Here is a 12,810-nt window from a genome sequence, read left to right as displayed (position 1 = left end):
GACCTGTTCTGGTGCGGAATGAAACTACTCTTTGCTCATATGTTAAACTTTTTTTTACAGAAATACCGGGAGACAGTTTGCCAGAGATACAGTAAAATCGTGTATGCTGATCCTCTCCTGTGGGGGCAGGAGGGAAAGACGGGTGAGTGTCCCCCCGCCACGCTCCCCCGCCCCACTCTCCCCCACACCATATGCCGCAGGGTTTCAGACGCACAGGGACATGCAGACCTTGGGGACTTGCATGTGCCTGCTCGCGTCGCCCGCCCGCCCGTCACCTGTGTCTGGGTGCGTGTCAGAGCACGGCAGGTATGGGCCTGAGTGACCCTGAATGTTGCAGTGTGTGTGTCTGCAGCTAGAGGGTCGCATTTCTCTGTGGCTCTTTTTCCTTTTGAGATTAAACTTACATGCGATACAAAGCACGGATGTTAATTGTGTCCTTAGCTGGGTCATGGCAAACGGGTACACGGCGGACTTCTCGCACGTGGACGTGCCTCCTGTCGATCCGTCTGCCTGCGGGCCCTGGGCTGTTGTGGACCAGCGCGTGTGAGCACGTTGGTGTGTAGCCTGCGCAGACGCCGGCGGGTCCTGGGACATGGGGGCCGTGCTTCACTTTGGGGGAAGCTGCCAGGCCTATGCCGGGGGCCGGGCGGTCTGGGACTGCAGCCGTGGTGACGGGCGTGGACTTGTGTCTCGTCGTGGTTGTTCTATGCCCTCGATGAACGATGACATTTAGAACGTCTCTCTGTGATCATCAGCAGTGGCGTCTGTCTGCATGAGGCTTCCTGGTGCTTCGTGCGGTTTTGAACATCGTGGAATTCTTGTCTGGAGTCTAGGGTCCTCTGTGTTCTGAGACAAGTGCTTTGTCAACTGCATCCATTGTCCTCCTCACGCTGCTCTAGCGAGCTGCGATTCACCTTCCTCGGACTCGACCTTCGGAGCACGTGGCTTGGCGGTTTCCCGTGTGTTTGCATCTGGTTTGCCAGACCCTGGGATGCGTCGTCCCTGCGCGCCGGCCCTGCTCCTGCGGCCGCGGGTCTCTTCGGACGGACGCGGCCAGTTTTTCCCGAGCTTGTTCTCAGGTGTAGCTTGTTGTAGGGACGTTTTTGACTTTGAAAAGTCGAACATCAACTTTTTCCTTTTTTTTTTTTTGGATCTGAGATACCTTTGCCTAACCCCAAGTTCAGAAGGGGGTGTCTTGTTTTCTTCTAGAAGCTTCTCAGGTTTAGCTTTTGTGTGTACAGTTGGGTCCGTCTCGAATGAAAGTTGGCCTGTGACGTGAGGTGGAGGTGAGGGTCCGGTTTTGGTTCTCCTGAGGGACAGCCCTGCGGTCCCCGGCCGTCCGCGGAGGAGACGCCCGCTTCCCGCTCCCCTGCTGCACGTGGACACAGTTGCCAGCTCCTGTCACAGCTGTGGCCCGAAGTGCCACTCGTCAGCGGCTGCCTCATGGCTGTGGGGAGGTGCCGCACACAGGGCGTGAGTGCGGAGCGTTGGGGGGGGTGGGGGTGGCGGCCACTGCTCTTCTGGAATTGGGCTGTGAGGTATGACCTGGGCGGGGAAGCGTGTGCCGTGCCACGTGCGGACGGACGTGAGCCGTCTAAGCGCAGCGCTGACTTGAGCCTTTCGTGTGTTCTGTGGTTCTCAAGCCCCTGCCCTTGCTCGTGGCGTGTCGCCCCCCCCAGCTGACACCGTGAGTGCCACAGCCGCGGGGTCGCCTGACCCCACCTGTGCGGGGCTCCTGCCGCTGCCGCTCTGGAGCTTGGCTCCTCCCTCCCTCACCTACGCGCTTCCGTGGCCGTCATGCCCGTCGTGCATCGGGGTCGCTGGTGGAGGGATCTCCCCTCCCAGCCAGGCCGCAGAGCTGAGGCCGGAGTCAGTGCCCTGCCGTGCGTGTGCAGCGGGTCGCGTTGTGCAGCAGCCAGCCGAACGCAGGACTCTGCTCTCATTTCAAGGACAGTTCAGGTCATTAGTCGCTGCTGCCGAGCACGTGAAGTCTTGGTGTGCCCCCGACGAGCGCAGTCGACCCCGAGAGTGAGCACTCCCTGCCTGGGAAGTCCCAGGGTCCTGTGTCTGTTGCTCTGGTCGCGTGCCCAGCTGTACCACAGAAACTCCCCGAGAGTGGTTTTTCCTTCCCTGTCCTTGCTCGTGTGAACAGTGGACAGCTGTCCTTGTGGCGTTTTCGCAAGCACTGACGGATGTAGCATCTCCAACAAGGACGCCGTAGGCGCGTCGGCGTGAAACCGGCTCACAGGGCTCCTTCCCGGAGAGCAGCACACGTTTTCTTCCTCTATGTGAAACACCCTTCAAGTTTCAAGTGACCAGAGGTCAGAGGGGTGTCAAGCTCAAGGCTCGTTAGTAAGTCCATGTCCTGACTCCTGGTGATGCCCAGAGACAGACTGAACCAGCTAATTAAGCGTTCCGATGGGAGTGCATCTTTCCTTCCCCAGTAATCAAACCATCTCAAGGTTAACAACGAACCCAGGTGCTCAAGCGTCCTCGAGTGCTGGCCCCCATGGGAGCCTGCCTCTCCTGGGGCTTCGCACAAGCCTCTGGCGGAGCGTCCTCCAGGCTCCTGAGGCTCCTGAGCAGGCTCGTCGCGTCTTAATGCTGAGTCCTTTTCGTGACTTTAAGTTCGCCTTTTCTTTGCAAACCGGAGCATTTTTGCCCTGCCGGACCCCGGTCAGGTTTGAGAGATGGGCGTGTGGCCTCGTCACAGGCCGAGCTGCGAGGACGGCTCTGGGAAGCCGCTGGCATGTCTCCACACGGTCACGGTCTGCTTCTCCTCTTCTAGGGCAGGCACCCCCAGCAGTAAGTGAAAGGCCTCTCTCTCCTCATCCAATCAGGATCACAAAGACCCCAGCTCGCAGAGACCCCGACGTGAACATCGTGTTGGAACAACCCAGAAATGCCAAGTGAGTGGTGCTGAGACCTGCGTCAGACCCGCGTCAGGGCGCTAGCTTGCCCCTGGGAAGCCCCGGGGTCCTTTGATTCCCACAACACAGAGCCAGACCTCCTGAGCTCCGGGAAGGCCCCGGGAAGTAGCGTGCTTGCGGGGCGGGCAGGCCTCTGAGGGCAGCGCCACTGTCCCGGCTCGTCTTCTGTGACAGACCTGCTTCGAGAGCGCACTCTGGCCTCCAGCGCAGGGACTCCCGCCTCGGACAGGGCGAGCAGGGCGCAGTGGGGGGGTGCTGGCTTTGTTCAGGTGGGCGAGAGGCCTTCGCCCGTCCACGCGGCGGGTGGAGGGAACCACTCAGCCTTCCTATGGTGAGCTGGACGCTTTCCTGACTGCCTTTTCCCCCTCAGTTCCCTGGATGAAAGCATGGGGACGGATGAGAGGTCTGAGAAGAGCGGGGTCCCCCTTGCACCCCTCCCAGAAGAGTGTCCGCAGAAGGATGGCCGGACCGCGCTGCACGTCCCCCCAGGCCTGCGGCACAGCATTGGCGACTACTGTAGCCGCTTCGAGCGGTACCTCCGCCTGGTCGCGCACGAGGCTGTGGGCACCTTCAACCCGTGGCTTTTGGCCGAGAGGTCAGTACGGTGTCGTGGCTGCGCCGGGGGGGCCAGGTGCCGAGCGGGAGCGCCCAGAAGGCTGGCAGAGGGACAGGCCGGCATGTGGGCTCCCTAGGCGGGCTTTCTCTGCCACCTGCCTTTTCAGGCAGAGGAGTTGGTGAAGCAGGTGCCTGTTGCTGTGTCAGGAGCGCTGGGCGGCCTCCCTGTTGGGCCCCTGACTGGAGCCAGCTGGGCGGGGCGCCTCCCGAGAGGGGTGGCTGCCTGGGGTTCCTGCTGCTGGTACTTGGAGAAGGAGTGTAGACCACGCGTTGAAAGGCACGTGTAACTCTGCTCCTTTGAACTGTAGCGCACGTGGGGATCCTGGCCAGCACCTGAGGCAGCCCTGTGGATGGCTGCCGTCCCTGTCCCTGCACAGGTGCTTGGGCTGCGGCCGGCGCTTCCTCTGGCCACTGCGGGCCGGTGCCGAGAAATCCTTCCCGCCGTGCCCTGCACACCTGCCCTGCACGCTTGCCCTGCACACACACCCGCCCCGCACGCCCGCTCACCTGCACACCCGCTCACCCGCACACCCGCACAGTCAGACGCTCCCCTTAACGATGGGTCTCTGGCCTCCACACCCCACTTGTCTCCTCAGATCATCTTTCCTTCCCCCGTAAAATGGGCCTGATTGCTTTCCAGATCTGCGGGGCGGCTCTTGTCCTGGGCCGCCCCTCTCTTGGCACCTGTGCGAGCAGCCCCCACCCTGCCTCCCCAGGGGTCTCCTCTCTGGTTTGCCGAGCACATGCTGCCCCGTGCAGGGAGGCCAGGCTGACACTCCGTGTCTGTTCGCCTTCGTGCTGTCTTCCCCGCAGACTCGTGGCTGCTGCGTTGCCATCGCGGGTGTCCTGGTTCCAAGCTTGCAGCGTCCTTCCCTCGCAGGGGTGCAGGGGGCCCCACCTGCACACTCGGCCCTCCCCTCCAACCACCTCCACCCGGGGCGGCCTTTGTACTTAGTGGGTCCATCGGTCTCTCCCCCTGACCCTGGGTTTCTCCCTTCTTCGCGCGGCCCCTTAGGGCTCCAGTACCTGCCCTTCGCCCTCCCCAGTCCTGGGTGTTTCTCCTGCACTTCCGTCGTGCACGGTCTCTTGCTGAGGTCTGTGATCTGTTTCCTCGTCTTGCCTGAAGTGGGATCAGGTGGCTTGTGTCTATCCTCTGCGTTGCCCCCAAGCTTTCCTTTCCCATGCCCTACGGGCCTCTCGATTGTTCTGCGTGCGCTGCACATTTGTTTTCTGGGGAGGAGGACGGGGAAGCCCGCTGGTCTCGTGTGTTCCCTCGTGTACATGGTGGGACACTCCCTCCTCCCAGACCTGCCTGGGTCGGTTAGGCTGAGGGGCCTGCAGCACATCCGGAACGAGCCAAGGAGGACAGGCCGTCCATCGAGCGGTCTTCCCACGACCCGTGATGCTTTTCGTCCGCCGTCCCGCTCCAGCCCAAGGAGTCCAAGGGTTAGGGGCAGCAGCCCTTCTGTGCGGGTTCTCGCTGGGTTGTGTAGGGGCTGCGCGTGCACACGTCCCGGCTCCGAGGGCGCACGTCCCGGCTCCGAGGGCTCCCACTCTGGTCTTGTTCTCTTGGGGGCTTCCGCAGCTGAGGGTCGTGCCCACCGCATGCTGGAGTAGCCGCTAGGGTGAAGGGAGTGAGCTCAGCTTTACTCATGCTTTTCACGCCTCCGCTGCCCGCCCCCGACCACAGCACCATCCCGTGTGGGAAAGGAGCGATGGCGCGATCCGGCATAAGGGCGCTGGCGGTGTCAGGCTCAGCGGAAGCAGACTCACAGGGTCCCGGAGACGTGCGGCCGGAACGGACGGGGGAGCCGTGGACTTACCCATCCTTCGTGAATCCTTGTCGCACTCCGTGTTACCCAAAGGCTGTGTGGAGCCGTAGATGATGACCAACGGAGACGAGCAGGAGCATCGGGAGCTATCAAGCCGCAGGCAGACAGACGGCTGGAGACCCAGCTGCCGGGAACGCCGCAGAGGCCAGGGGAAGGGGTGCCTGGCACCCGCGGACGGAGGCGTGGGTGCAGGTGAGTGGGAGGGGTGGGCGGACTCTGAGCAGGACTCAAGCCAGACCAACCAGGACGTGTGTCCTAGGGAGTGAAGGACGCGGACACACGGGGACACGAGCCCGGGACACTGTGAAGGAGGAGCTCCCGAGGAGAAGTGAGTTCTTGGAAATTACGAGTACGACGGCCAGTCACCGGAGAGCTTCCCAGGCAAAGCCAGGCCCCCCAAGGCAGAGCAGCAGAGCGAGCAGATGGCAGGAGAGACAGGACTTTGCAGATCCGCCGCTGGTTCTAGAAGTCACGAGTCTAGGAGACCAACCGGACGGTTCAGCAGCTGGACTGTGGGTCACACTCTGGAGGCTGGGACGTGAGGCCAGTGTGTGAGCCGTCTGCTCTCTGGGGAGATGGTGGCCGTCCCCTGGGGCCCCTTCCTGCAGGGCCCGAGTGCCAGTCCACCCCTTGGGGCTGAGGCTTCAACAGCCTTTCATTGTGGGGACATACATGTTCGGCCCGTGGCGGCAGCCTCTGGCGGTGGGAGCCACGTCCGTGAAAACAGGGAAGGGGGCGTGGGAGATGCCCCGGAGGCCGCCCGCCCGCGGCCAGTGGGTGTGTGAGGAGCGAAGGCACAGACCGGGCAGAGTGTACCTTGGGACGTCACTACAGGAAGCCATGTGGGTGTCCGTGTGGGGGACAGGTGACAGACGGTTCCGGGGAGTCCAGCGGCCCCTTCATGAACCCGACAGGAGAACAGCGTGTCGTTTTCAGTTCGACTCTGCTAGAAGACGTCCGAGCGTCCCGCAAAGCCTCCCGAGCTCAGAGCTCAGCGAAGCTGTTGGATGAGGCAGCAGAGTGAAGGTGCCGTCTGGAAATCCGCCGTCACATGCAGCACCAGGAAACCCGGTGGCCAGGCAGCGGTCCTCAGTGAGCTTCTGGGGCGTGGGGCTCCGGCACAGCGTGGGTATCAAGGAAAGCAAGACAGGACTTAGGAAGTGAGACTCTGGCCTGAGAATCCATCACACGAGGAGAACGATTCAGTGGGTGTGAGGAGCACCCGCCCCGGTGGAGGGAGGACGGAGACAGGAAGGAAACAGGGCTGTTACCCAGGGCACGGGGGCACCTTTGCATCTGTCTCGTAGTTTGGGGTGGGCGAGGGCCAGGAATGTCGAGAACGTAGTGGGTGGTTCTGGTTGTGGTGGCCCTGGAATCTGGACCACCTCCCACTCAGGACAGACGGAGCCTCCACAAGCTACGAGCTGATAGCCCGGGGGACACGGGGGTCTTTTGAGGACCTTCGGAGATGGAGCCCAGGGGTGGGAGCCCAGGATGTGCCGCGGCAGCCTGGGAACGCTCCTTGTGGGGGACTGGAACTCCGTGGGCAGCGCTTCGGGCATCAGGACGGGGCTGGGCGTGCTGTCCACGCTGCTGGAGCCTCGGACCGTGGGTTCCAGAAGGTCTACGAGCCCCGAACACGGAAAGTGAGAAGAAACCCACGCATAGGCGCATGTCGTAGTTTTCTTGAAAAATAAGAGAAAACGTGAAAATCACTCGGAGGAGGGCAGAGCGGGAAGCAGAGCGCTAGAGGCTGGGGCACGCGGCATCCCGTAAGGGCAGAGGAGAGAGGGCCGCTGCTCTGGCGCAGGTGCGTCGCAGAGCTGAGGGATTCTGATGAGCGAAGCGAGGACGCTTGTCACCGGCCACTTCGCCACGGGAAATGGCAAACACGCATTTCTGGGGCAGAGCAGGAGCGGTGCCAGAGGAGAGGTGAGCGTGTGCGGCAGTGGGTGTCCGTGGGCACGACGACGCCCGCCCATGTCACAGCAGGACGAGCTGCTCCAGAGCCTCTGGGAGCCACCGGGGAGACGGCAAGAATGTCTGTGGTCAGGCTTGGCGTCTGGGCACGTGGGAGCAGAGTGTGCAACGTCCACAGGAACAGTGAGGGAAAATACCACAAATCCCCACAGAGTGGAGCAGGCCGGGGGGAGCCAGCGGACGAGGAGAAAGTACCCGCTTCGCTAGCAGTGAGGGGCTCTGATGCGTAGGGGTTGCTCTGAGTGGAGAAGACCACACACGTCGGGGGAGGACGGTCTGAGCCGCAGAAGCTCCACACGTCCAGGTGGGGGCAGCCGCGCGCTGTGGCTAGGCTGGGGGGACCCGCGTTCACGTTTCTCATCTGACCCCCAAGCCCCCCAGCTTGGAATGAGCGGAAACTCGAACCTCCCAGTATTTCCCACCAGTAACACGATCTAGGGAACGGGGCAGACGGCATCCGGTCCGAGCGGCTTGGACACGGCCTGTGCGTCCTCGGTGAAGCCCGGAGAGCTGTGGCCACATGTGTTTCTGCTCGGTGGGCGTCTGGCGCAGACACGGGAGGGTGGATCAGATTAGTGCGTGTGTCTACACGCCACACGGGGAGGCCGGATACGGGGTGGATGCGGCAGGTGTCCGCGTGTCCATCTGGCCCGTCTACTGAGAGAGCCTCCATGCCGCAACCCCAGGAGCACAGAGCACACCGGCTCCTGAGTGCCTTTCTCCCCAAAATGTGCCCGAGCCCCTCGGGGAAATGGCCGGGTCTGGGTGCGGGGCTCGGAATGGGCACGATGGCTGAACCATCTCCCTGAGCCAGGAAGGAGGTCAGAGGACCAGGGGCAGTTGGGGGGACCCGGGAGCAGCTGGGGGGTGGGCACCCATGGGGCATGGCTATCAGAGGGGCAGTGTGTGCACAAAAGCCCGGGATTGGTTACAGACGGGGCTGGCCAGGGGCTGTGAGGCCCCGCTGCTGGGAATGAAGGAGGGAGGGAGGGGCGAGCACGCGAGTCTGTCCGGGAATGGGAGCCCCCTGCACCCATCCGACTTCGGCCGGGCCTGCACCTGTGCCTGAGTCCTGTGGCCAGACACCCCTGCCAGGGGGTACTGGCACAGCCAGGGAGCTGGTCGCATGCCCGCTGTACCCCAGCAAGCCACGTGGGATGGCCGGATGCACTGAGGGACATGGCATCCCTTCTGTGGCCTCGGTTCCACAGGTGTGTGACCCGAGTGGCCCCGCGGAAACATCAGACAGGCCTGGACTGGGGGACATTCCACGAATAAAGGCCTTGCTCTTTTGGAAAATGTCCAGGTTATGAGAGAGAGGCTGGGGGCAGCTGCAGACTCGCGGGGGAGCTGGAGAGGCGGCCTGGGTTGGGTCCTGCCCCAGAGTAGATGCTGTGTGGCACTTGGCTGTGAGCCCCTGTCCTGTCAGTGGCAGCGTGGGGGTGACTGTCACAGAGGAGGTACCTGGGGGGTGGGTGTGGGCAGTGGTGGGGCATCCGTGGGGACGCCAGGCCCCGCCCCAGCCTGGCTGTGGGGTCTGGGCAAGCGGGGCCTCTCGCCTGGTGTTTCCTGTGCAGAGGTGCTGTGGCCCCGAATCTGCATGTGAGGCTCGGGGCCGCCCGCTGGGTGAGTCCCGGCTCCCGTGGCCGTGGCCGTGCCCCTACAGCTGTGTTGTTTGTCTTCAGCTTCTCCGATGAGCTGGTGGATGAGGCTCTGGGGGCCGTGGCCGCGGAGCTGGAGGATGCGTGCGAGGACTACGCAGAAGCCGTGTTCACCTCGGAGTTCCTGGAGGCCGCGACCTGAGGACTCCGTCTGCAGTGGACCTCCTTCCCAGGGCGCACGGGAGCCCCTGAGCCCGGCTACCCCTCTGTGCCTCCTGGGTGCTGCCCGTGGGGAGGGCCCCCTTTGCATCCTTTCGTGGTCGTGGCGATGGCTCCGGTGGTTGATGACGGAGGGCAAGGTGTTTCTCAGCGCCCAGAAATTGTGAATTACGACAGTATAATAGTTTCTCAATGTGTAGTTTCCCTATTGAAATACTGTGTTTATTTTGCCACCGAGTCTGGCGACAGGAGTGTCGGGAACGGTGCTGGCAGGTGTATTTCCCGAGGGTCCACGTTGCTGCCCAGCCCCCTGTGCCCGTGGCTCCTGTGGTCCCGTCATCCCGAGCTCGCTTCCGTCGGTCCCCGCGACGCCACACCATGCAGACGGAGCCCGCCAGCCCTCGGCATCCTGCCAGCCGGTTCTCACCCCGGTGGTCCTCTGCATTGTGGTCTGCAGCCTTGTCTCGCCCTGGTGGCCGTGTTCTGATGTCCAGAGTGTGTTACGACGCGGAGGCCATCGGAGACTGTCAGGAGGGTCCCGAACTGGTGTCCCTGTTCTCTGGGCCAGCATATTCCACGCCTGTGGACCCACAGAGGACCGGGCAGGAGGAGAGGACCCGCCTGGATGCGGGAAGCCCTGCGGGTCCCCCGGGAGAGGAAGACACCCGAGAGCCACAGTCGTTTCGTCCCCTCGAAGCTGTGTTTTACCAAGAAGTGCCTCTGGCTTTTCGGAAACAAAAAAGGAATGTGCGTAAAAGTAAGGCCACTTCCTGGAAGAAGGTTCTCTCCATTGGCTGGCCTGAGCTCGGCTCGGCTCGGCCATGGATGATGTGACTCCTTAGGACGCGGTCGGTGTCACAGCTGGACTTTCTCCAGCGTGAGCGTGTTTGAGGCGACCATGGGGAGCGGCTTGGCCACACCACCGCGCGCACACCTGGGCTGGGGGTGGTGCTGGCCTTCTGCTCAATTTTGCGTGGCCTCGGGACCGAGAAGGCTCTGGGGCCAAAGGTCATCCCTGTGTGGGGCACGCGGGTGCGCCTGCGTCGGCAGGCGGTGGCCTCGGTGTCTCGAAGTCGTCTGTGAGGCAGTTTGTACTGCGCTGATTTTTAAATAAACTCAGGATTTTCCAATACATGCGTGTCTGTCTGAAATGGTCCGTGCCCCCTTCTCGCCCACAGCAGACGCCCGCGAACCCAACCGCGTCTGATAGGGGTGCGGGGCCGCGGAAAGGAATGGTGGTGAGGCAAGGTTTGGACCTACACTCCGTGCATCCTGCCCGCGTACCTGCCCCTGGTCTGTTCGTTCCCGTGCGCCTCCCTCCCATGTGCTGGGCGCTCTGTGCGCCCTGAACTCGTGCACGGAGGGCGGCACCGCTCCCCCGGGTCGGGCTCGTACGGGGGAGGGGGCTAGCGCTTCTCCTCAGTGGCCTGACGCGGGTGCCACGTCTGAGGCGCTGCTGCCCTGGGAATGCCGGGTCAGTCTGAGAAGTGCCGCGTGCGGCGGCCGACGGGACCCTCCTCCTCCCTCTGCCGGCGGCACTGGGGCCCCAGACAGAAGGGGATGGGGGTCTTCCTTCGTCCCTGCCCACAAGGGCTGAGGAGGAGGAAGGGTCTCAGGGAAGCCCTCGGGGCCAGTGGGACAGGAAGGGCCTTGAGACGGGGTCAGCGAGTTTCGGCCTTTCTGGGCTCCAGGGACGCAGCAGGAAGGCAGTGAGTGGCAGGTGGGTCCCCTAGCTGGGGCTGGTCTGCTCCTGACAGTCTGGCTCCAGAGCGGAGGCGTGGGATCCGGTTCGAACTGGGCTGTGAGGCTTCCTCCAGCCCTCGGGAGTGTGACCAAGCGTCCTTGGTGAGGGTCCCGGGAATCCCCAGTGGGGACCCTCACCTACCTGGCCGCCTCCTACCCCCAGCCCACCTGCCCCCTGCCCCTCCAGGCCCTCCAGGCCCACCCAGGGACTCGCCCTTCCCTCCTCCTCCCTGCAGCCCCTCCCATACTTCCCTTGGCCTTGGTGGTGGGGGGGGAGGCTGGGCCACCAATGGACCTTAGAAGCCCCCGCCCCATTGGGTGGGACCCTCAGGCCCAGAGGTCCGGGTCCCCCTTCCTGGCCCCTTGAAGAAGGCGGAAGTCGAGAAGGGCCCCCTGAGGCTGGGGAGGGGAGGCAGCCACCCTCAACCTGCCTCCCCCCCACCCCACCCCGCTGAGTGTCTCTCTCTCCACCCGGCCCTGTATGCTGTGGGGACCGGCCGGCTAGGATTAGGGGGCCAAGAGGTGAGGACCCGTGGGGCCTCCGTGCCTCAGTTTCCCAGTCTGTGACACCGGTTACTGGACAACTGGGGGAAGTGAGCCATGCAAACATCTCGCCGTGGGGCTGGTCTCCTGGCCTCTGTCCCCAGGGGCTCTCCCTGCCTGTGACCCCAAGGCCAGCACGGGGTGGCTCCTCCTGCTGGTCTTCCGACCGCTGCAGACGGACATCCCTCGGGGCCCCTGGACGCTGCTCCCGCGAGCTGGCAGGCCTTCCTGAGCTAGCCTTGTCCTCGAGGCAGGAGAGGAAATACCGCCACTGTGTATATATCTCCACTGTGTGCGGGAGCTTCAGGGCTGCAGAACCAGGGAGAGGTCTGCTAGGGTCTTACGGGCACCGCGGCAGTGTGTTCTGGGTCCTGTGACTGTCTGTCGAGTAGATGATGCAGGGACGGTCTACAGACTGTAGCAGACATCACCTGTGGACACAGCCTCCATCTTCGCTGACGGTGGTCCTGCCCCACGCTGGGCACCCCGCTCCGTCCTGGGCCTCCCGACAGGCCCCGCCCTATTCCCACCCCCTACCGGGGCAGGACACAGCATCCACTCACGACAGCAGCCACTGTCCGCCACTGAGTGCCCACTGCTCTCTGGGTGCCTGGGGGCTCGCGCCCAACACTGAGGCAGAGACTGGACCCCTTCACGGGTGGGATGGGGACTAGGCAGCCGAAGGTGACCATCCGCGGTGCATGCAGTGGTCCATGGGGCCCTGGTGTCCCCGGAACGGGTGCCCCACGGCCTCGCCCCCTGCACCAGGCTGCAACCCCACTGTGGCCCTGTGGCCTCAGCTGCACTCCGAGCCCCGCCCTCGTTTCCTTCTGCTAAAAGCTTCCTTTGCACCTGGGGCGGCTCCCTGGTCTGTAACCAGTCCATCCTGACTTAACTCTGGGCTCTGGGCAGCCAGGTCTTAGCCATGGGCCCCTGCGGCCACATGGACGGACCAGGGGAAAGGGGCATTGAGGCCCCGCTGCCTGAGCTGCGGGACCAGCTGGTGGCCGGGGCAGACCTGCCCGTGGACGCCTCCAAAGCTCCATGTCTCCCAAGACTGGGCAGTTCCTGCAAGCTTCCTGCCGGCCACAGCAACCCAGGGATGGCACAGGCCGTCAGTCCCCAAGGTCTGACCATGAAGGCGAGAGAGGAGAACGGGCTGTGGTGGGGGCCGAGGGGCCTGGGCTGCAATTTTGGTGGTCTTCATGGAGGAGGCAGCCTTGGAACCAGACCTTGACAGATGGGTGGGGCTGTGGTGAGGGAGGGAGGGGGCAGCGTGGCACGGCCCGCCCCGGACAGCAGGCCACACGGTGCAGGTGGTGTGGTTAGTTTGGGTGACGGAGTGGG

General features: G+C 63.6%; 1 protein-coding gene across 2 annotated transcripts in view; it reads left to right on the top strand.

Moving 5' to 3' along the window:
• KIAA0753 (KIAA0753 ortholog) overlaps positions 1-10,299 on the top strand; it is a 42,317-nt gene extending 32,018 nt beyond the window's left edge. For both annotated transcript variants that reach the window (XM_045984443.1, XM_045984444.1), the window contains exons 15-18: positions 61-142; positions 2,789-2,909; positions 3,301-3,525; positions 9,043-10,299. In XM_045984443.1, coding sequence (XP_045840399.1) covers positions 61-142; positions 2,789-2,909; positions 3,301-3,525; positions 9,043-9,160 — 546 coding nt within the window. In that variant the 3' untranslated portion in view covers positions 9,161-10,299. The remainder of the gene's footprint in view (positions 1-60; positions 143-2,788; positions 2,910-3,300; positions 3,526-9,042) is intronic.
• Positions 10,300-12,810: the final 2,511 nt, after the last annotated feature.

This window comes from Meles meles, chromosome 18 (assembly GCF_922984935.1).
Source record: "Meles meles chromosome 18, mMelMel3.1 paternal haplotype, whole genome shotgun sequence".
NCBI lineage: Eukaryota > Metazoa > Chordata > Mammalia > Carnivora > Mustelidae > Meles > Meles meles.
This window is presented reverse-complemented; position numbering and strand designations above follow the sequence as displayed.